At 38.3% G+C, this 22,515-nt stretch overlaps 1 protein-coding gene across 1 annotated transcript in view; it reads left to right on the top strand.

The window, feature by feature from the left end:
* The window catches only part of GRIN3A (glutamate ionotropic receptor NMDA type subunit 3A), a 205,096-nt gene that overhangs the window by 61,113 nt on the left and 121,468 nt on the right, over positions 1–22,515 (top strand). Inside the window, exon 3 of the mRNA XM_027550425.1 lies at positions 17,913–18,960. Coding sequence (XP_027406226.1) covers positions 17,913–18,960 — 1,048 coding nt within the window. The remainder of the gene's footprint in view (positions 1–17,912; positions 18,961–22,515) is intronic.

The following is a 22,515-nucleotide window of genomic DNA, read 5'->3' as shown; positions in this document are numbered from 1 at the left end:
TGGTACTTTGCCCATTCCATCAGCATTATTTGTCTATGTGTCTGATTTCTGAACTAAAATATAAATTCTATTAAATGGAGACACTGTTATTCAATCCAGTTTAATGCCTAGTGTATAGAAGCTACCTAATAGACATTTACTGAAACTAACATAGAAGAAGAAATGGAGATTTTATATTTACACCCTACATGATCTGTTGCTCTAGAAGAATAATGAGTGGTTAATAGATAAATAAAATTTTGTCTAAATTAAAAACAGAGTTTTTAAACTTACCCAGGTACCATCTGGTTTTTTTCTTTACCTTTTTTTTTTTTTTTAAATAGAATGTTAGGTTAATGAATACCCTCTGACCTTGTGGCTATTTCCACATGTTTATTCCACAGACTTTGAAAATTGTAAAAGAAGACTGGGAAGTTAGGGAGCCTGGTAGCAATTCACAGTGTATATAGGTCAGCAACAATACTTTCATCTCCATGGATGTGTTTGAGAATGAACTCAAAGAACTTCGGGAAATATCCTTAGGACCTCTTATACTCCATGAGGAATAGAGTCAAAGAAAAAGTTTCCAAATGCTCAGGAAAGGGTCAAGGGAAGTGGGCAAAGCCCTGGAAGGAGTCTTTATAATGAATAACTGAAAAGCTGCCTTAAGCTATAAAACATCTGTGGATTTTTCATCATCTTATTTATTTTGTTGAATATAGTCTTTTAGAAAGTTCGTTATTCTCAGTCCATAAGTCACATCTGCATACAGTCATTTTCTTAATTGTTCCTAAATTTTGTGAGGCTGACCCTACTTCCTCACTGCATAATGAAAGTCATGAGCATAATGAGCCATGAATAGCAAGTGCCAGAGTTATGCAAGCTTTCATTTCTCACACAGTCATTTTCAGTTTAGGCTGACAGAATTGTTAACATTTTAAAATGTTAATGAAATCACCAAAAACATGACTTTTTCAGCATAGGCCTTTAGACTAGGAAAAAAATCATTTCTCGTGGCAGACTACACAGACATAATTACAGGTAAAAGGGATTTGATCCTTCCCGGGTCCCCACATGCCAGAGCAAACATCCATCATCACTAAATGTAGACAAAAACCACTTGGGGACCAAGTTCATATTGTGATCTTTAGCAATGTATTTGCAAGTTGTTTTTATTAAATGTAAATTACTTTGAAGCAATGATATCTGATATATTCTTTGGCAATAACTTCATCAACACATACGCAATACATGTGTGAAAGTGAAGTCACTCAGTTGTGTCCGACTCTTTGCAACCCTATGGACTGTAGCCTACCAGGTTCCTCTGTTCATGGGATTATCCAGGCAAGAATAATGGAGTGGATTGCCATTTTGTTTTCCAGGAGATCTTCCCAACCTAGGAATTGAACCTGGGTCTCCTGCATTGTAGGCAGACGCTTTACTGTCTGAGCCACCAGGGAAGTCAGTGATTATTTGTTGAGCTAGGGTGAGGCAGACAAAATAAAGGCTGCCTCCTGCCATTTTGGAGTGTACAGCTTAGTGCATGAGGTTGTAAAGTAAGTAAATGTATAAAACAAAGGGATCCGTGATTCTTAAAAATAGAAACATATTCAGATACACAGGGAGGAAATAATAAACTCTTCTCAGAGAGTTGATGATGAGGAAAAAATACTGGAATTGGATCTTGATAAAAGAATAGAAGTATCTGGTTTGCAGCAGACTCACAGGCACAGGAAATGGCATTGCAAATTCATCAGGATCTGAAGAAATTTAGTACAGTTGGGACATCCATTGCCTATGAAAAGAATCTGACATGATTCTGGAAAAGTTGTTACATTGATAGCATGCCACACAGGACTTTTATGCTAAGGAGTTTGCATTTTGTATGCATACTGGATGTCACTTGAAAGCCAGAACATTAGCCATGACATATTTATAAAATCATCATCTTGTAACAAATTAACCAAATAAAGTATTATAGCATAAAAGCCTTACAAGTAATTTTTTGAAAACCATAAAGATATAAAAATCGCTTTTATTTCTCAAAATTGGTTTTAGCTTTGCCCACATTTACTCCCTTATCTCATTCTAAACACCAGTCTCACGAAAATGAAGAGGAGTCAAAGGACTTGCCTGCTGTTCCTAGAATTAGGATTTGCCCATGCTTATCTGAAGGCCCTGGGTGGTAATGAATCTAGCTTCCCAGAGAAAGAACCCCTTGAGTCACTCATAACCTGGTCAAAGGGAATTAGCCTTCCTTTAATAATTCCAAGAGCCTAGACATGGATTGATACCTTGTTCCCCTTGGCATAAGAAGTCCCTGACTCTTTTTTTTTTTTTAGGGTTAGGCTGGAAATAGTTTGTTTTTTTTTGTTTTTTTTAAATTTTTTATTCCTTTATTTCTCATGTGTTCCCCATCCTGAACCCTCCTCCCTCCTCCCTCCCCATACCATCCCTCTGGGTCGTCCCAGTGCACCAGCCCCAAGCATCCAGCATCGTGCATTGAACCTGGACTGGCATCTCGTTTCATACATGACATTTCACATGTTTCAATGCCATTCTCCCAAATCTTCCCACCCTCTCCCTCTCCCACAGAGTCCATAAGCCTGTTCTATACATCAGTGTCTCTTTTGCTGTCTCGCATACAGGGTTATCGTTACCATCTTTCTAAATTCCATATATATGCGTTAGTGTACTGTATTGGTGTTTTTCTTTCTGGCTTACTTCACTCTGTATAATAGGCTCCAGTTTCATCCCCCTCATTAGAACTGATTCAAATGTATTCTTTTTAATGGCTGAGTAATACTCCATTGTGTATATGTACCACTGCTTTCTTATCCATTCATCTGCTGATGGACATCTAGGTTGCTTCCATGTCCTGGCTATTATAAACAGTGCTGCGATGAACATTGGGGTACACGTGTCTCTTTCCCTTCTGGTTTCCTCAGTGTGTATGCCCAGCAGTGGGATTGCTGGATCATAAGGCAGTTCTATTTCCAGTTTTTTAAGGAATCTCCACACTGTTCTCCATAGTGGCTGTACTAGTTTGCATTCCCACCAACAGTGTAAGAGGGTTCCCTTTTCTCCACACCCTCTCCAGCATTTATTATTTGTAGACTTTTGGATCGCAGCCATTCTGACTGGTGTGAAATGGTATCTCATAGTGGTTTTGATTTGCATTTCTCTGATAATGAGTGATGTTGAGCATCTTTTCATGTGTTTGTTAGCCATCTGTATGTCTTCTTTGGAGAAATGTCTATTTAGATCTTTGGCCCATTTTTTGATTGGGTCATTTATTTTTCTGGAGTTGAGTTGTAGGAGTTGCTTGTATATTTTTGACTCTTTAGTTAATTAATTGTCCTGAGAGCTATTCTACCTTCTCAGCAGGCTATGGAATCTTATCTTTCTTCTTTGAACAGCTTCTGCAGTTCAGTTCTGTATCAAGTGATTAATTCATTTGTTCATCCTCAAGCATATGTTGAAGCTTACTAATATTACGCTAGGACCTTGGTTAATGCTGGAGACACAAAGAATAGAAAATAGGGGCCCTGCTTCCAGGAAGCTTACGACCCCCTTCTTTTGTTCTTTGCCAAGAGACAATGTGCTCCTCCACTTATCCATGTTTTTTATCCATTTTCTTTGACCTAACTGTTTGGTTGTTGTTATTGTTGTTTAGTAACTAAGTCATGTCCAACTCTTATGCAACTCTGTGGACTACAGCCTGCCAGGCTCCTCTGTCCATGGGATTTCCCAGACAAGAATACTGGAGTGGGTTGCCATTTCCTTCTCCAGGGGATCTTCCTGACCCAGGGATTGAACCCATATCTCTTGATTGGCGTCACTGACCGCATGGATATAAGTTTGAGCAAACTCTAGGAGATAGTGAAGGACAGGGAAGGCTGGCATGCTGCTGTCTATGCAGTTGCAAAGAGTTGGACATGACTTCACGACTGAACAATTCTTTACCACCAGGGGGTTCTTTACCACAGAGCCACCAGAGAAGCCAGCTATTTGGTTATCATTCCTCACTGAGCCCACACTCATTCTACTAGTGATTATCTTCTGATATTACCTGGCATTGTTATGCCCTCCTCAGTTGTCCTTTAAAAATGGTTCTGTGTGCTAAAGAGACTCTTTCCCCTCCCAGGCTATGCTCATCTTTATTCTTATATGGTCAAGCAATACCAAGATTCACTGGCCTTTCACTAATTGTAAATGTTGATTTATTTATTGATTCTGCATGTATTAATCAGATTGTATTATGTGTTAGGTATTACAAGGCACTAGGAAGCTTCAGAAAAGAAGACTAAAACAAAATCCCCAATCAAAAGTCCCAAGGTATAAATTGATGATGGTCCCCATCTCATTACTGGATACTAGAAGGGTTCCATAAAACCTTGAGTTGGCATGATATATTTCTAATTTAGGGTATTCCTATTCACCTTTATAATAGTTTACTGGCATTATGACCCTGGCAAAACTATTTAATCTCTGGAAATTTTGACTTCCTTAATTATAAGGAATTCCTACATTGAAAAGTTAAGTGGTATGCCTAAGGTCATTCAGTTAGTACTTTATAGGGGAAGATTTAAACTGTCTAGATCTAAGTTCCAGGCTCTTTCATAATTAATATTAACTTTCCTTAATTATGATCCCATTACCTTATAATTCATATTCTTTCAGACAAAAGCTATATAAATCAGGAGGTGTGGTTACCCCTGTATAAATGTTCTTGTCCTGAGGACCTCTACAGACTCAAACTAGCTAGCCTGTGTGTTTGAACATGTACTCAAAAGAAATGCAGTTGCACTCAACCTGGAAGCCAGGGGCTGGATGATGTTAACACTGGTTCCTTGGGTCCCCAAGGAGAACCCATTGCTGTGGGGTGATCTGCTGTGTCCAGCTGTTACTCCCAAGTTGACTTCCTCTGCAAGACTAACAGGGAGTCAATACTTCTAGAAAACATGTGCTTTGGTGAGTCCTGAGGACCAACAGTTAAGGTCTGTGTTTCCAGATGTTTCCAGTAGGAACTCCTGTCACTGAACTAATTTGGCTAAAGCCATTGAATTTGCCCCTCCCTCTCTGTCACTTAAGTCATGGCAAGAGCTGAGTCAAAATTTTCTCTAAGTCACGAGGGCCTCAAATATAAGGTACAGTGAAAGATGTGTGTTTCCTCAAGACCCTGTTTTGAAGAATACAACTTAAATTTGCTTAATCTAGCTTCCCACAGGTTTTAAGCTGGAAATTTCCCAAATTAGGAGAGCTTCCAAGCTTTCATTTGCCTGACTGGAAATTGTGATCATATTCTTTGTTGACTTTTTACTTTGTATGTATCTACTATAAAATTTGGGAAAATGTCAAAAAAAAAAAAAAAAGAGAGAGAGGGCAGTATTGCAGGGCTTCCCAGATATCTCAGTGGTAAAGAATCCGCCTGCCATTGCAGAAAATGCAGGAGAAACAGGTTCGATCCCTGGGTCAGAAAGATCCTCTGGAGTAGGAAATGGCAACCCACTCCAGCATTCTTGCCTGGAAAATTCGATGGACAGAGGAGCCTGGCAGGCTATAGTCCATGAGGTCACAAAGAGTTGGACACAAAAGCAACAGAGCACACTTGCATTGCAGGTGTTCTCTGAATTCCAGATCTTTACCAGGGCAACTTCAAACTCTAGTTCCTGTGACCTTTCAGATGGATTCTCGACCAATAAATACTATATAGTGTCACATTGCCAGGGCTATGCTAAGGGGAGGGATATCAGCACATGGCCTGGTGCCAGAGCCAGATCTAGAGCCCTGGAAGGATTTAAGATGGGATATTACTCAAAGCAATGAGGAGCCATCTAAGGGTTGGGCACAGGCCATAATTATGGAGAAGAGTCAAGGTTTATATCAAAAAATGAAGGGAAAGGAAAACAGCCTAAGAGTATGGAACAGATCTATCTTCCATGTAGGAGAAAAACAGGAAAAAAAAGTACCGGTTGCCAGTTGTGCCACATGAAAGCAGGAAAACAGAGAACTCTGTCTATGTGTCTAATTTTTTTGATGTAGTGATACCATCACATCACACACACGTAGCCCAAGAGGTGTATTAAAACATGACTCAAGCATAGATTAGCATCTTTCTCCTCTTGGGAAAAAAGTCAAGACGGACAAGGGCTCTACTTCTCCTCTAAGGTTTCGCTTATTGGAAAACCAGACCCCAGTGGTTTATGTATGTACTTATGTGTATGTAGATTTAGTATGTTATTAAATTGCTGTTTTCATTAGCTGATGGAAATCTATTTTAAAAGATGAGTTTTGTAAGCTGTTTTAAATAAGAATGTAATCAATGATTATAGTATGTGGGGCCCTCTGCTTTAAAGATTGAAATTTAGTAATTTCCAATTCCTATTAAATTCCTTATTATCAGAGAGCTTTGTCATAGAATTTATTTCTATTTTTGATACCCTCCATTGTTCGGGGGGAAATGTATTGGAATTTCAATGTTCTGAATAATCTATAAGCTACAAATATAAATACTTCCTGGCTGATTGAGCCCCATTCTTCTGGCAAAGTGAAGAAGTGCTCTTGAAGAGACACATGTCTGACTTGAGCAGAAGACATGTGTTTAATTGCATTTGCCCCACAAACATCACTGAGCACTTACTCTGGCCAGGTAATGTGTTATGGCCAAGATCCAAAGATGACTCAGTGTAATAGACTGTTAGATGAACACTGAAGTCTCTTTCAGCTGGACAGCCTGCAGTGTTATGAAGCAGAGCAGTGGGAAAGGGAGGATTTCTCCATTTCCCACAGCAACTGTATGGAAGAGACTGCTCTCAGAAAGTGGAGAATGTCAAAATCCATGCCTTCAAGGATCTTACAGTCTAAAACCTCAAAGATGGAGTTAATCAGCTGCTAAATATTTATACATTAGGATATCAAGGAGGATTTCAGGGGACAGTTAAAGAGTTATTTTATAAGTAGCTCAGAAAAATCATCTACATTTAATGTTTAATGCCCCACATATAGAGAATAAAAGCAAAGCGATATGCTGTGACAGAATTGGACCAAGAGTAAGCTCCATGGCTAAGATGGCAAATTCATGTTATTGTAACATAGAGGCAGAGACAGATAGCACAGGGGTCTCATTCAGTGAAAGAGGCCACAAAGTAAAAGCCGAACTTAGTAGCTGGCCATACAAATTGACAAAGATTCTCAAGGGCGATTAAAAATAAGGAAGAGATGGTTAAAGTGATGTTGAAAAATAAAGGGAAGTAAATAGATAGGTTTCAGAGGTGGAAGGGAGCCTAGCATGGAAACAACAATAAAAACAGTTAAATTAACTAGGGGTGGTCAAGAGCTAATTTAAGATATGATCTCTTTCCTAACAGGATGGAATATTGATATTTCCTTCATACAAAGTCCACCAAAAGGAGAGAGAGGTGAAGAAGATAAAGAGAGGGGAAGACAAAGTTCAGAAAAATAAAGTAGAGAATGAACATTAAAGGATAAGGAGAGAACCATAGATAAACCCACATACTGGAAACTATAAGAATACTGGGGGAAAGGGAAATAATCTAGAAGCTGCAGAAGAGAGGCACAATGAGAGTAATTTAGGGAGTAAAAGGCATTATGAAAAAGTCTAAGAATTAAGAAAAACTACACACATGGATTAAAGTACAAACATAGACTATGTGTAGCTAATAATTCATACAACATGAGGTCTACGGAGGTTGTAAAAACAATCAGTTTTTTAAAAGACATAAGACTATCCAAAGAGCATATACTTCAGGGGCTCTTCAATGATAAAAAGCAGGGGGAAAACTATATTAATTGTGAACCAGTGACAAGTGCAAAAGTGTAGAATTTAGGATGATTTTTGATTGGAAGGTTCATGAGTGTAGATAAGAATAACATGAAGAAAAGATGGGATTTCTGAACATCAATGGATTTCTTCCCAACTCTTCTCCACTTCTTCCAGAAAAAGAAGAAAGGGAAACTTTAAAAATATTCCTTTGTCTCATTCTAAAAGAGCTTTATTGAATTGTTCTGCTATGCTCAATAGATCTGGAACTAAATTTAAAATAATCAAGAAATACATATTTAGATTCAGTGCATAAGAGCAAGTAAACCTGATAAGAATTAGATGGTGCTGATGCAAAGGGAGCTAGGGAGAATGTCACTAGCAATAACATAGCCAAATATTTCTAATCAGGCAAAGCAAAATATCAAAATTATGTTCTTACAGGCTAAAAAATTTGATAGAGTTTTATGGAGGACAAACAAATCTCTCATTCCTCTGGGAGAAAATATTAAACATGATGAGATGATCATGGGAAAGGAAATTTAGCTCATTTTTCAAGATATAAGAAAATAAGAGGCTACAGAGATTTTAATGATACAAAGAAAGTTCCCAAAGGGAAAAATAAATTTTAAGGCTTTACAGAGCAAAACAGATATTCCTAGATACAGACATGATTAGTGGAAGGCAACTATAGTGGGGGGATAAACAAAGATAAGAGGACAATTTTAAAGGAAATGAAAAACAAATGAGACACATGCAAAGAGACAAGCTGATGTGTGAAAAAAAGATCAAAGTAGGAATAAACATATGACTTATATTCAACTGGGCATGGAAGAAGACACATAAGGATGATGATACATTCAGGCAACATGAAGATGTTTTCATATGTCTTCAAAATGAAGGCTGGAAACAGCAGGATATTTGATAGAACTAGTTCAAGGCAAGAAAAGTTACACATTTATAATGAATATAAAAACAAAAGATTAAGGAAATTTTCAGTTCAGTTCAGTCGCTTAGTCATATGAGTCCAACTCTTTGTGACCCCATTGACTGAAGCACACAAGGCTTCCCTGTCCATCACCACTCCTGGAGTTTACTCAAATGCATGTCAGTTGAGTCGGTGATGCCATCCAACCGTCTCATCCTCTGTCGTCCCCTTCTCCTCTTGCTTTCAATCTTTCCCAGCATCAGGGCCTTTTCAAATGAGTCAGTTCTTCACATCAGGTGGCCAAGGAAACTTTATATGCCGAATAAGATAGAAGAAAAATCAGGGGCAACAGGTCCTAAAATCTTTAAGAACAACAATAATGGCAACATTATTTGTAGTGGGAGATTTTTATTTATCTTTAGTAAGTTTTAGACCAAGTTTTTAAAAAATAAAAATAATACATGAATGTTTAGTTAATCCAATAAATTGATAAATACTGCAGTTAATAGTCTATTATTAAAGAATATATGAACATAAATATTTCCTCATCCAAAAAACTAGAAAAAAGAGAGGTGGGAGGAGATTTAGAAAGAAGGAATTAACAAAACAAAAACTCAAGCTAATTGAGGATAAATCTTAAGATTAGTATAAATGATGTTCTATGCCGTTCTGTAGCAACAAATTCCTAGGAAAACGTCATTTGCCAAAATGAAGCCAGAGAAATGGAAAGTTTAATAAAAGAGATTGAAAAAATGATTGAAAAATCGCAGTTTTTTAGAAAGTGCCAGATCCAGATAGTTTCACAACTTACTCTTGCAAACTCAAGTGGGAAAACAAAACACTAAACATTTTTAGTTGAAATTGATCTAATACATTTCTTATGAAAGTTATTTGCTTTCTGCATTTTTTAAGAGTACCTCTGGTCTCATTTTGAAAGTAATACAATAAAACTTCTCTCAAATGAATTATAAGGGGGAGAATATAATGAGTTCTATAATTTACTTTTTAAATGAGTTAAAGCAATCAAGAGAGAACTTCCACAAACTCTCTTGTCCTCATCCACCCACCTACTTGCCTCAGAGCTCTGTATCTTCTCTGCGTTCTCTCATGTCCATGCTCCTTTCTTGTCACAGCAAAGAGCATCACCCCCTCTTGCACCTTAGAGTACAATCCTTTTTGCCCCCCAAGGGAACTGTCCCAGGAATTCTCTCTCTTCTATCCTACATCAACAATTTTTCTATTTTTTTAATTAACTTTATTTATTTATTCATTTTTGGCTGTGCTGGGTCTTCACCGCTGTGCGAACTCAGTAGCCGTGGCTCCTGGGCTCTAGAGCACATGCTCAACTGTTGTAGCCTAGGGGTTTAGTTGCTCTGTGGCATGTGGGCTCTTCCTAGATCAGGAATCAGACTCTTTACCAATCTTTTGTCAAAGATTCTTTACCACTGAGCCACCAGGGAAGCCCCAATTTTTCTATTTTTACTAGATCATTGTCATCAGCTTAAAATCCTGCACAGACATATATATATACATATATATATATATATATATATATATATATAATATTTATGCATGTATGCTTGCTAGGTTGCTTCAGTCATGTCTCACTTTGCGACCCTCTGGACTGTAGCCCACCAAGCTCCTCTGTCCCTGGGATTCTCCAGGCAAGAATACTGGAGTGGGTTGCCATGCCCTCCTCCAAGGGATCTTCCCAACCTAGTGATCAAACATGCTTCCCCTGTGGCTTCGGCATTGCAGGCAGATTCTTTACCACTGAGCCACAGGGGAAGCTCATAATATTTAGGTGTTTGCTTAATTTTTCCTCTCCACCATTATTCCATTTTTCTCCTCTTTATAGCATAACTCTCTAAAGACTTATCTCCAGTTTTCTCTTTTCCATTTTCCCTTGAAGCAGTAGGCTCTAACACTCCACTGAAATTATTCTCATGAAGTCACTGGTGACCTACATGTTTCTAAAGCCAATGGTCAGCTCTCAGTCCTCACTGCATTTGAGCTGTTAGAAGCATTTGACACAGATGATCAGTGTCCCCTGATTAAAATATCTTTTTTACTTGACTTCTAGAACACAACACAGCCTGCTTTACATCTCTGGTTACTTCTTGGTTTCCTTTGCTAGTTCTTTCTCACCTGCACCACCTCCAAAAGCCTTGGACGTATTCCTTGGGCTTCTCATCTACAATTACCGTTGTGATCTCAAATAGTATATATGGAGTTTTGGCTCCCACACTGTATATCCAGTTCAGACCTCCTTCCTAAACTCCAGAATTCTCCACCTACTATTTAACAACTCCATTTGGGTATCAGTAAATTATCTCAAACTTAACATTAGCAACTGAATTCCTGGTGGTTCTCACCCACTTCACAACCCGATTCTTCTACAGTTTTCTTTACTACAATTAATGGCAACTCTATCATTCCAGTTTCTCAGGGCAAAAGCCTTGGTGTCATTCTTAGGCTTCCTTTTCCTAGCAACTATGTCTGAGCCTTCAGCAAATCCTGTCAGTTGTAGCTTCACAATTTATCAAGATCCAACTAATTTTTCTCACCTCTACTGCTACTACCTCAGCTTAAACCATCATCAACTTTTGTCTGATATTTGAAACAGCTCCCTAACTGCTCTTTCTGCTTCTGCCTTTGTCTCTCAGTAGTCCATTCTCAACACAACACTGTGACAAGCCTGTTGAAACGTAGGTCATATCATATCACTTCTCTGCTCAAAACCCACCAATGGCTTTCCATCTCACATAGAAAAGAAACAAGGTCCTTACAGTGACCTTCAAAATCCTATTTTACCCACCCCGCACTCCCCATAAGTTTCCTCTGACCTCATCTTTAGCTCCCCTGTTACTCAGTCCCTTAGCTCTTCCTCAAACATACCAGACACAGTCCCTCTCAAGGACATTGGACTCCTAGCTCCCTATATAGGAATGTTCTTTACCCAGAGAGCCTCTTGGTCAGCTCCTTCCCTTTCTTCAGCCCTTTACACAAATATCACCTTCTCCTGGCTTCCCTAACCTAAAATTCCACACTACCACCACCAGCCCTGACACATCTTACATCTTTACTCTGCTCTATTGTTTTGCTTCTGCACTTAGCACTAATATCCCATTCATATTCCCCATTTATAATATTTATTCTGTCCCCTCAATAGAATAGAAGCTACATAGATCTTTATTCCTTTGTTCACTACTATATCTCTTAGAACCTAGAGCAGTACCTGGCAAAATGAGTATTGTTGAGTGAATAAATGATTGATTTGCTGATGTGTTATTTTGATCTTTGTTATCTTTGTTTATTTGTTTTCATAAGAAAATCATTTAATTAGTAAGTTTTGTATGCAAATGTGGCTTCTAAAAGATCTTAAATACATTAAACACTGATCTTGCTTATATTTGTGAACTGTCTCAAAAACATTTTTTACATACTTTGAAGAGTTCAGATTTTATCTCAGCTCCTACTCAAATAAACACATGTTCTTAACTAATGACATAGTTGGGAACTTTTACTGAAGTAACAAGTTACCTCCATGCAGATTAACCAATGAGCTTTATTCTTTCAAGCAGAATGATACCTTGAGAGATCTGCTGATAAATATATATATATATGTATACTGATGCTGATAAATATATATATATATATACATATATATATATATACATATATACCTGAAATGCTTTGTTAAACACTCACTACACACCAGATTCTCACTCATGGAGTGAGATCAAGACTCTTATCATACCATGGCAAAGATATTGTATTAATCTTCTAAGTGGTCTCCTGATCACTATCTCTTCCTTCCTGTGTATACATTGTGCCCACTTCCTGAGGAGAATCATCAATGCAGACTTATGATTATATCATTGCTCTACTTCTATACCTTCATGGCTCCCCTTTTCCTGTTAAATAAAATCCAGTCTCATAAAATGGACATGCGAAATATCTAGAGTCAAGTTTTATACATCCTTAGTATAGTTTGTGAATTAAATGCAACCCTGTACATTTGACCCTCTTAAAATCACTACTTTTCTTTTGGAAACTATGCTATCTCCTGATTATGCCATTTTTTCCACTTCTGTTATTACTTAGCCCTTGTCACCTTAAGCCCCTTGTGAAACAAGCAGAGAGAGAGGAAGAGAGGAAGCCAGGGGAGGAAAGGAGAAGCATTAACCCTCACATCCGAAACTGTTCTCAGACTGCTTCTCCTTCCAAACTGTTTGCCACTTAGCTAGCAAGAAAACAAGATCTTTCTAAAATCAAATCTGATGATCCTGTCCCTCCGCAGAAAAATTCTCTCAATGGCTATTATATTCATCATGATCTTAGTCCTTTTGTACTTCATTTCCCACTCTCATCTCCAGCCTTATTTCTCACCACTCATCATCAGGCAGCTTGCTCTCTCTGTCTCTGGCTTTTGCACACACATCTCCCTGGGCTGACAGCATCAGTCCCTAGCTTCTCTTCCTGCTTAACTATAATTCCTTCTTCAAGATTCAGCTCTCTAAGATTTCTTTCATCTTATCTCATATTTGCCTTTGAAATCTCTCATTATTACTTCAGTTAAATTGATAACTAAGTATTGTCTCACAATGACCTATCATCCTATTTAGTTAAATATTCAAACTTTTTAACATTTTTGACAACTTTCCCAAATCAAATTCTAAATAAAATCTCCTTACACATGAAAAAATACATACAATGTTAAAATCATATGATTGTTCCAATGATTGCTCCTATTTTTCTTTTAAAATATCATTTAACATGCATTTACATTTGACATTTCAAGAAAAGGAGAGCCTGGAGCAGAAGGACAAATCATTGTTAATGTGCTCTTCAGCTTAGTGACGATGAGTTAGAAAGTATATCCTTTCTATACTTACATCTTTGCTTGTCCCTCTCCAAATGTTACTATTTGGTTATGTGGCTTTTCAAGGTAAAGTACTTGTTTTAATAAGTTTGGTTTCCTATATGCTATGGAATTGCACTGAACTCCAAAGTAGTGATTATTGGTGAGAATTATATAGCAAATGGCAGAACTGTCCTGAGTCAATATTGTTGATTAGACAAAGTCTGTCTTCAGTGTATTTAGTGTGCATATGAGATTCCTAGGGCTTCCCTGGTGGCTTGGTGGTAGAAGAATCTGCCTGCAATGTGGAAGACTCAGGTTCAGTCCCTGGGTTGGGAAGATCCCCTGGAGAAGGCAATGGCAACCCACTCCAGTATTCTTGCCTGGAGAATCCCATGGACAGAAGAGCCTGGTGGGCTACAGTCCATGGGGGTTGCAAAGAGTTAGACACGACTGAGCAACTTAACACTTCACTTCACGTGAGATTCCTAGCTTCATGGACTTCTGCCTCAGGAAGTACAATTTCTTACAATCCCCCGCCCCCACACACAAAAAAAGACTCAGCTCTCATACCTCCTCCTCCGAGAAGCCTTTCTTGTCACCCCTATAGTGGAATTTGCAGGTGCCCTTGCTTTCTGTTCCAGTCAGTTCAGTCACTCAGTCATGTCCAACTCTTTGAGACCCTATGGACTGCAGCACATGAAGCTTCCCTGTCCATCACCAACTCCCAGAGCTTACTCAAACTCATGTCCATAGAGTCAGTGATGCAATCCAACCACCTCATCCCCTGTCTTCCCCTTCTCCTCCTGCCTTCAGTCTTTCCCAGCATCAGGGTCTTTTCCAGTAAGTCAGTTCTTCGTATCAGGTGGCCAAAGTATTGGAGTTTCTGCTTCAGTCTGAAACTTCAGTCTGAAGCTTTAGTTCTGGCTTCAGTCCCTCCAATGAACACCCAGGACTGATCTCCTTTAGGATGGACTGGTTGGATCTCCTTGCAGTCCAAGGGACTCTCAAGAGTCTTCAAATGCCCCCCAATTCTTCCTCCATCAGGGTGCTCATTACACTGGTATAGAATTGCCTGTTTGCTTTTCTCTCTCCCCATCATGAGACTTTGAGTTCCTTAAGAATAATAAGTGTGTCTTTCATTTTTACAACTCATACTAAGAACAGTACCTGGTATATATTTGTATCAGTTTACCTTGCCCATAAAGTTGTTATTCCTGATTTTCCTTTTTCTTGTTCATCCAAGAAGAGTCCAGGCCAAGATAAAAAGGAACATGTTAGAAATAAGTTTATGCAAAAGCAAGATTTCAACATTGTAATCTTTTAAGTAATATATGAGTATTCAAACTTTGCTACACATTGTCATTCCATTATAAAGAATATATGGTGAAGGTTATAATAACTAAAACTATTAAGGAGATTATTTTAATTTTTCTGTAAATCTGAAAATAAAATTGAAATAATCCATCATAAATGGGGATTCTCTGAGACCCAATTTCTTGGTGCCAATTCCATAGTGAAACAAACACTGGAATTTTCCAGTCTGGGGAATGGAAGACATTTAGATCCTGATTGATAGGTCTTTCAGGGACAGATGAATGCCTCAGAGACAATTGAGCACTGTTCTTTAGTCATGGCCATGTTGAATGTTATTTAACATCGACAATGAGGAATAAATTTTACTGTAATGATGGAGTTAATCTCTGACAGATTCCTGAAACCCTCTTTTCTGAGATAATTTAAGTATATATTTACTCAGTGGTAGCCCTTGGTACAGAGAAGGCAATGGCACCCCACTCCAGTACTCTTGCCTGGAAAATCCCATGGACAAAGGAGCCTGGTGGGCTGCAGTCCATGAGGTTGCTAAGAGTCAGACATGACTGAGTGACTTCACCTTCACTTTTCACTTTCATGCATTGGAGAAGGAAATGGCAACCCACTCCAGTGTTCTTGCCTAGAGGATCCCAGGGACGGGGGAGCCTGGTGGGCTGCCATCTCTGGGGTCACACAGAGTCGGACACGACTGAAGCGACAGCAGCAGCGGCAGCAGCCCTTGGGAGGTCCATCCAATTAAAAGTCTATAATCATTAAGCCCCATATATTCTTAAAATAATGAAGTTTCTTTTTCTACAACTTTGCTTTTCTGATCACTAAATTGACCAAGTAAAATTAACCTATTTACTAATAACTATTTTATTCCCTAGGCTATAACCATGTGTGTGTGTGTGTGTGTGTGTGTAAACAAATCTAATAGTAGATTGCTCATCAGAAACACAATTATAGTCATTCTTCTGTTCTACTACCTAGGTAATTATTGATTGATTAATCTGTATATTTTAATGATTTGGTTCTCTACTTCCCTAAAGAAGCAGAAAACTGTTTTAAAATCTAAGATAATGGAGACTTTTACTTGTTGCAAAATCGAAGTCTTTTTAAGTGGTAGAGTCCCACAAGGGAGTGCTAATGTGAATAATTACTATTATACACAATCTACCAAAATGAGCAGTTATATTGCATTTAGTGATGGAAGGATCTTCAAATGTGATTTACATTTATATCTTTAATGAAAATTAGTACATTCTTCACACTTTCTGATTTCTCTGTTTCTTCTGTGGCAGTGTAACTTCCTACTACTGGTATTTGCATTTGTAAATTACAAAGTAATTTGTGGTGATCAATGGATTAATGTATATTGCTAAGGACCTAGACTTGTATCATCCAACTCTTCACAAAAATCTTCTATGTTACAGTCCACGTTTCAATTTACTTTCTTTTAATTTGAAATGTGTCTTGAGTACCCTCTATGAATTTATCATAATGCAATACTTTGGGTCTCCAACTGCAAAACTTCTACTCAAAGACTAGGAAAAGTGACTGGGGATGGCCTTGATTGAAAAAATTTTAAAGACATTAAATAATAGTTACCATATCTGGAACATTTGTTCTATGTCTAAAGGTATAGTATATACTTCACATGAACTATTTCTAACCCTTACAGTGGAAGTAATTTACAAATAAAAATGTAATTATTTCCCCTATTTTGCTGATGACAAAACTGAAGCTTAGAGTTCAGTAAATCCGTGTCCAAGGACAATGCTAGAAGGTGGGTGGACCAATATTCTAACACAGGTGTGTCTGATGTCAAACTATGGCCTTTCATTCTGACACTAGGCCATAATTAAGAGTACAGAGATGCCACAGCCTGTATGTTACCTCTTTTGTCTCTTCTTCCAAAACTCAAGAAAGACAGAGACTTTGACCAAGCATTTTCCTGCCTTTTCCATAGCAGAACATGTACTGATGGTGCCTTGGTTCACAGGGTTAGGAATCAGTATATCATTCAGCTGGTAATTTTCCTTTCTTTGACTCCTGGCAGAAGCTCTCTCTAGAGCCAGAGCCAACTGTTTTTCTCTAATGACTTAGAGGGAGGTTAGCCTGAGGCTGTCGTGGGAACTGCAAGTCTATTTATCATCTTTTTCTTTGTTCCATGGATGGTATCCAACATGCAGCTTTGACTGGCCTCATGGGAACAAATATGTTGATTATTTCCACTCTAAAAGGAGAAACACCAATAATAAGATTTGGCTATTTTCTAGAATTATGAATATAATGTTGCTGCTGCTAAGTCACTTCAGTCGTATCTGACTCTTTGCAACCCCATAGAAGGCAGCCCACCAGGCTCCCCCATCCCTGGGATTCCCCAGGCAAGAACACTGGAGTGGGTTTTCATTTCCTTCTCTAATGCATGAAAGTGAAAAGTGAAAGGGAAGTCGCTCAATCATGTCCGACTCTGAGCAACCCCATGGATGGCAGCCTACCAGGCTCCTCCATCCATAGGATTTTCCAGGCAAGAGTACTGGAGTGGGATGCCATTGCCTTCTCCAGAATATAATTATAAGCAATTATTAAAGTATATGCATACTTATTAAAACTTATTCCTCGCACCAAAGATATTTATTGAGCTGATTTATTTGCAGTTGAATGTGGTGAACAGTAGAAATGAGATATATTAAAGATGCTGAGAACTTCCATAGCTTGGAAACTTGTGAGACTATATAATTAACCATTTATAACAAATTAATTAACACACCCCTTAACTAGGAATAGAAATTTGGAGTAAGACCATAAGTCAAACACCCAGTCCAGGTGTTAGAACATGAGGATGAGATTTCATTTGCTCAATGAAATAGGACTCTTCTTCTAGAAAGATTCCAGCTTATTAATTCCTAGAGTAATTATAGGCAATGCCTTTTTTTAAAATAGGTCTTTTTATTAAGAGAGAAGCAAAGATGGGCAGTACTTCCTGGCTTTGCCCTCGCCCCTCTTCCTTACTTTCTACCTTTACTCCTCTTTGCCAGGTTTCTAGCCAACACCACTTTCAGAGGCCTCAGTGGTTCCATCAAAGTGAAAGGTTCCACTATCATCAGCTCAGAAAACAACTTTTTCATCTGGAATCTGCAAAATGATCCCATGGGAAAGCCAATGTGGACACGCTTGGGCAGCTGGCAGAGGGGGAAGATTGTCATGGACTATGGAATATGGCCAGAGCAAGCCCAGAGGCACAAAACCCACTTTCAGCACCCGAGTAAGCTAAACTTGCGAGTGGTTACGCTGATAGAGCATCCATTTGTCTTCACAAGGGAGGTCGATGATGAAGGCTTGTGCCCTGCTGGCCAACTCTGTCTAGACCCCATGACTAATGATTCTGCCATGTTGGACAGCCTTTTTAGCAGCCTCCATAGCAGTAATGATACAGTGCCCATAAAATTGAAGAAGTGCTGCTATGGATATTGCATTGATCTACTGGAAAAACTAGCAGAAGACATGAACTTTGACTTTGATCTCTATATTGTTGGGGATGGCAAATATGGAGCCTGGAAAAATGGGCACTGGACTGGGCTGGTGGGTGATCTCCTGAGTGGGTCAGCCCACTTGGCGGTCACTTCCTTCAGCATCAATACTGCACGAAGCCAGGTGATAGATTTCACCAGCCCTTTCTTTTCCACCAGCTTGGGCATCTTAGTGAGGACACGAGACACAGCAGCTCCCATCGGAGCCTTCATGTGGCCACTCCACTGGACAATGTGGCTGGGGATTTTTGTGGCTCTGCACATCACTGCCATTTTCCTCACTCTCTATGAATGGAAAAGCCCCTTTGGCATGACTCCCAAGGGGCGGAATAGAAGTAAAGTTTTCTCCTTCTCTTCAGCCTTGAATGTCTGTTATGCTCTCTTGTTTGGTAGAACAGCAGCTATCAAACCCCCAAAATGCTGGACTGGAAGGTTTCTGATGAACCTTTGGGCCATTTTCTGTATGTTTTGCCTTTCAACATACACAGCGAATTTGGCTGCCGTCATGGTAGGTGAGAAGATCTATGAAGAGCTTTCTGGAATACATGACCCTAAGGTAATACTTCTTTTTACTCTAAATTTCCTTACTGTCCATTTTAACTCTGTTATGCTGTAGTAGTTTATATGCTTTCATCTAACACAGAATATTTTCTGAACCATCTGTGGAAATTAGTCCAAAAAGTCTGTTGCCTAATTGCACTAAATATTTCATTGCTTTATTAAATGAAACAAAAAGAGTGAAGGATGTTTTTAGGAGATTTTGTTCCAAGGAAAGTCTAATAGAAACGTCTATTAGTGTAGTTTTTTCCTTATGTTAGTTAGCCATCTGGCAGAATGGCTATCAGGGAATAGTCTTACAAAGTATTTTCATCCAAAGTAAAACTTCAAAAACTGATTAATTACTTCTCTTGGGAATTAATGGAAATAAATAATAAAGTCCAAATTTAAATAGTAAAGAATCCTTTTTCACCATGAAAAATTGTAAAATGGAAAGAACTAACATTTTATCATAAGCACCCAAAGTCAGAAAACTAGAAAACTCAATGCGTATAGCCAAGGAGTACTAAGCTAACTAAGCTGGCAAGATTAACTAGGAAGAGAGTGTCCTTTTGGGTAAGAAAGGCTGATCACCTTAGGGTTGGAGGAGGATGTCAACAGTCACATTACAATGTCCAAGAATATTCAAGAAAATCGTCTCTATTCTAGGCTACCTTTCATATTCTAGACATCTGACCCTATGAAGAAAGGAGGTGGGTAGGGTTCAGGTAAGCAGGTAAAGCGGTGGTGATACTTGAGTAAATAGCCATGTCTGTTTGGTGACAAGACCTCTTTTAGTGACTACAAGTATGGCAAACTTGGCCAACCTAGTGGAGTGGAGAGGAGGGGCTTGTCAGGGCTCAAAACAATAAGAAAAGGAGTCAAGGGAATACTACAGTCCGAGTGGGGAACAGAATGCAGATCCAGAGCAGACATGTATTCCAATCTATAGAACCCACCTACGAGAGACTGGAGAAAGCTGCAATTTAGTGAACATACCCAGGATACACCGTGTTAAAGCATCCTGAGCTAAGCTGAGCATTTCAGACTATGAAACACCATCATGACTTTTCACATCAAATATCATAATATTGAACCCTTTATCATATATTTTTATCAAACATTTAAAATTAATTGCACAGAGAATGAACAAATAGGACATTTACTATTTTTGTTAAATGATAAGGTGGTCCAGAGAGCTAGTGTCAGTTTTAGAGAATTCTCATAAATAGTTTGGATTAGGATACATGGTCTGTTCTGCAAACAAATGAATGTGAGAAATTTGACCCATATACTGAAAACCTGCTTAATACATGTGAACCTCATGAAAAGGTTCAGCAAACAATGGATCATTGACTGGCCAATGAATTACATTTGCTTCTTAATGTGCAGTCAGGACTTTAGGTTGTCATCTGGAATTTAGTGAACACAAATAAGTTCTATAGTATAAATATATGTGTTACCTTAAAGAGAGATTTGGTGGTGCTTCAGCATTCATATTATACTGGTATTAGCAGCCTCTGTTTATTCTTTGCCCCAAGAGGTCTGTGGATCTCCCAAAAGTTTGCCATCTTAATAGAGGCTTACTCAATTTTTTTTTTTTTTTTTGGCAGTAATCTTGCAATGTGATTCTTAAATTACAAATTCAACTTGGAAACTCTTCGATCCAATCTAGTATAAGAGACAATATATGTGCTGGTTGTTGTGAAGATTCTGGACCATTATCATATGTAAAAATGTGAACATAATACTGACTAGAGTTTTATTAATCAGAAACAAAGATTATCAAAATTTTCATGGATGTTATGCATGAGAAACCTGAAGCAATTATCATTTTAAGGATTAAAAGGAAAAGCATAACAATAAACCATACACAGCAGTAAAACAAGTTTTTTTTAAAGCAAAAATGAGCAATCATTCCATTCCCAATAAAAAGGTCACATTTTTATAAACCTAACCCAGCCCTCCAGACAAAGTGAGAGGAAATCAGTTCATTTTAATCACTCAGTCATGTCCAACTGTTTGAGACTCCATAGAGTGTAGCACACCAGGCTTCCCTGTCCATCACCAACTCCCAGAGCCTGTTCAAACTCATGTCCGTCAAGTCGGTGATGCCATCCAACCATCTCATCCTCCTTTTTAATATGTTGTCTAGGTTTAATATGCTGTGAGAGGAAATGGACCATGTCAACTTTGTGTTACATTTACTAAGGTCTTAATGAAGTGGACAAACCTAAATCTAAAACATTTTCAATTTTAGATAATAAATGAATTTTCACTAAGGTACCCAAAAATGTATGTCTCTTTCCTAATGTTGTTTAAAGTCTCTCACTTCTTTTCCATATAAAAACACCTAGATAATTTGATTAAGAAATACCCAACATCTGAACTTTTGGTGAATAAAGTTGGTGACAGAATTGTTCAATTTTCATCCAAATGTGTGGTATTATGCAGACTACATAATGACCTCATCTTCCCAATGACAGGCATAATCAAAACAATTTCCATACCTTTCAGTCACTCAGCATTCATTCTTAAATATATTCCACTCACTCACATGAGCTCTTTTCTCTCCTAACAATGCTCAATTCCTTGAATGATTTTATCTTTTTTCTTTTTTACACTAAATGATGTGGAAAATGCAGAAGTAGAAAAGTAGAAAAGATTTTAAAAAAAGATAAAAACACAAGGAAAAACAACTTAGAAAGTTTTAAGTGTTGGTAGGATTGAAAATTGGTACAGCCACTATTGAAAACAGTCAGAAGGTCCTCAAAAAACTAAAAGTTGAACTACAAAAGAAAAAGGTATAAGCATGCCAAAGTGTGTTTCATGCCAAACAAATGAAACACATCAAATTTCAAAGAAATGGTAATTGCCTTCAATGGAAGGCTTAATTAATAAGATCATAGCATCTGGTCCCATCATTTCATGGCAAATAGATGGGGAAACAGTGGAAGCAGTAACAGACTTTATTTTGGAAGGCTCCAAAATTACTGCAGATGGTGATTGCAGCCATGAAATTAAAAGACACTTGCTCCTTGGAAGGAAAGTTATGACCTACCTAGACAGCATATTAAAAAGCAGAGACATTACTTTGCCTACAAAGGTCCATCTAGTCAGAGCTATGGTTTTTCCAGTAGTCATGCATGGATGTGAGAGTTGGACCATAAAGAAAGTTGAGAGCCAAAGAATTGATGCTTTTGAACTGTGGTGTTGGAGAAGACTCTTGAGAGCCCTTGGACTGCAAGGAGATCCAACCAGTCCATCCTAAAGGAAATCAGTCCTGAATATTCATTGGAAGGACTGATGCTGAAGCTGAAACTGCAATGCTTTGGCCACCCAATGAGAAGAATTGACTCACTTGAAAAGACCCTGATGCTGGGAAAGATTGAAGGTGGGAGGAGCAGGGGACGACAGAGGATGAGATGGTTGGATGACATCAACTCAATGGACATGAGTTTGAGTAAACTCCAGGAGTTGGTGATGGACAGGGAGGCCTAGTGTGCAGCAGTCCATGGGGTCACAAAGAGTTGGACACGACTGAGCGACTGAACTGATTAATTAATAAGATAAA

This window comes from Bos indicus x Bos taurus, chromosome 8 (genome assembly GCF_003369695.1).
Source record: "Bos indicus x Bos taurus breed Angus x Brahman F1 hybrid chromosome 8, Bos_hybrid_MaternalHap_v2.0, whole genome shotgun sequence".
Lineage (NCBI taxonomy): Eukaryota > Metazoa > Chordata > Mammalia > Artiodactyla > Bovidae > Bos > Bos indicus x Bos taurus.
This window is presented reverse-complemented; position numbering and strand designations above follow the sequence as displayed.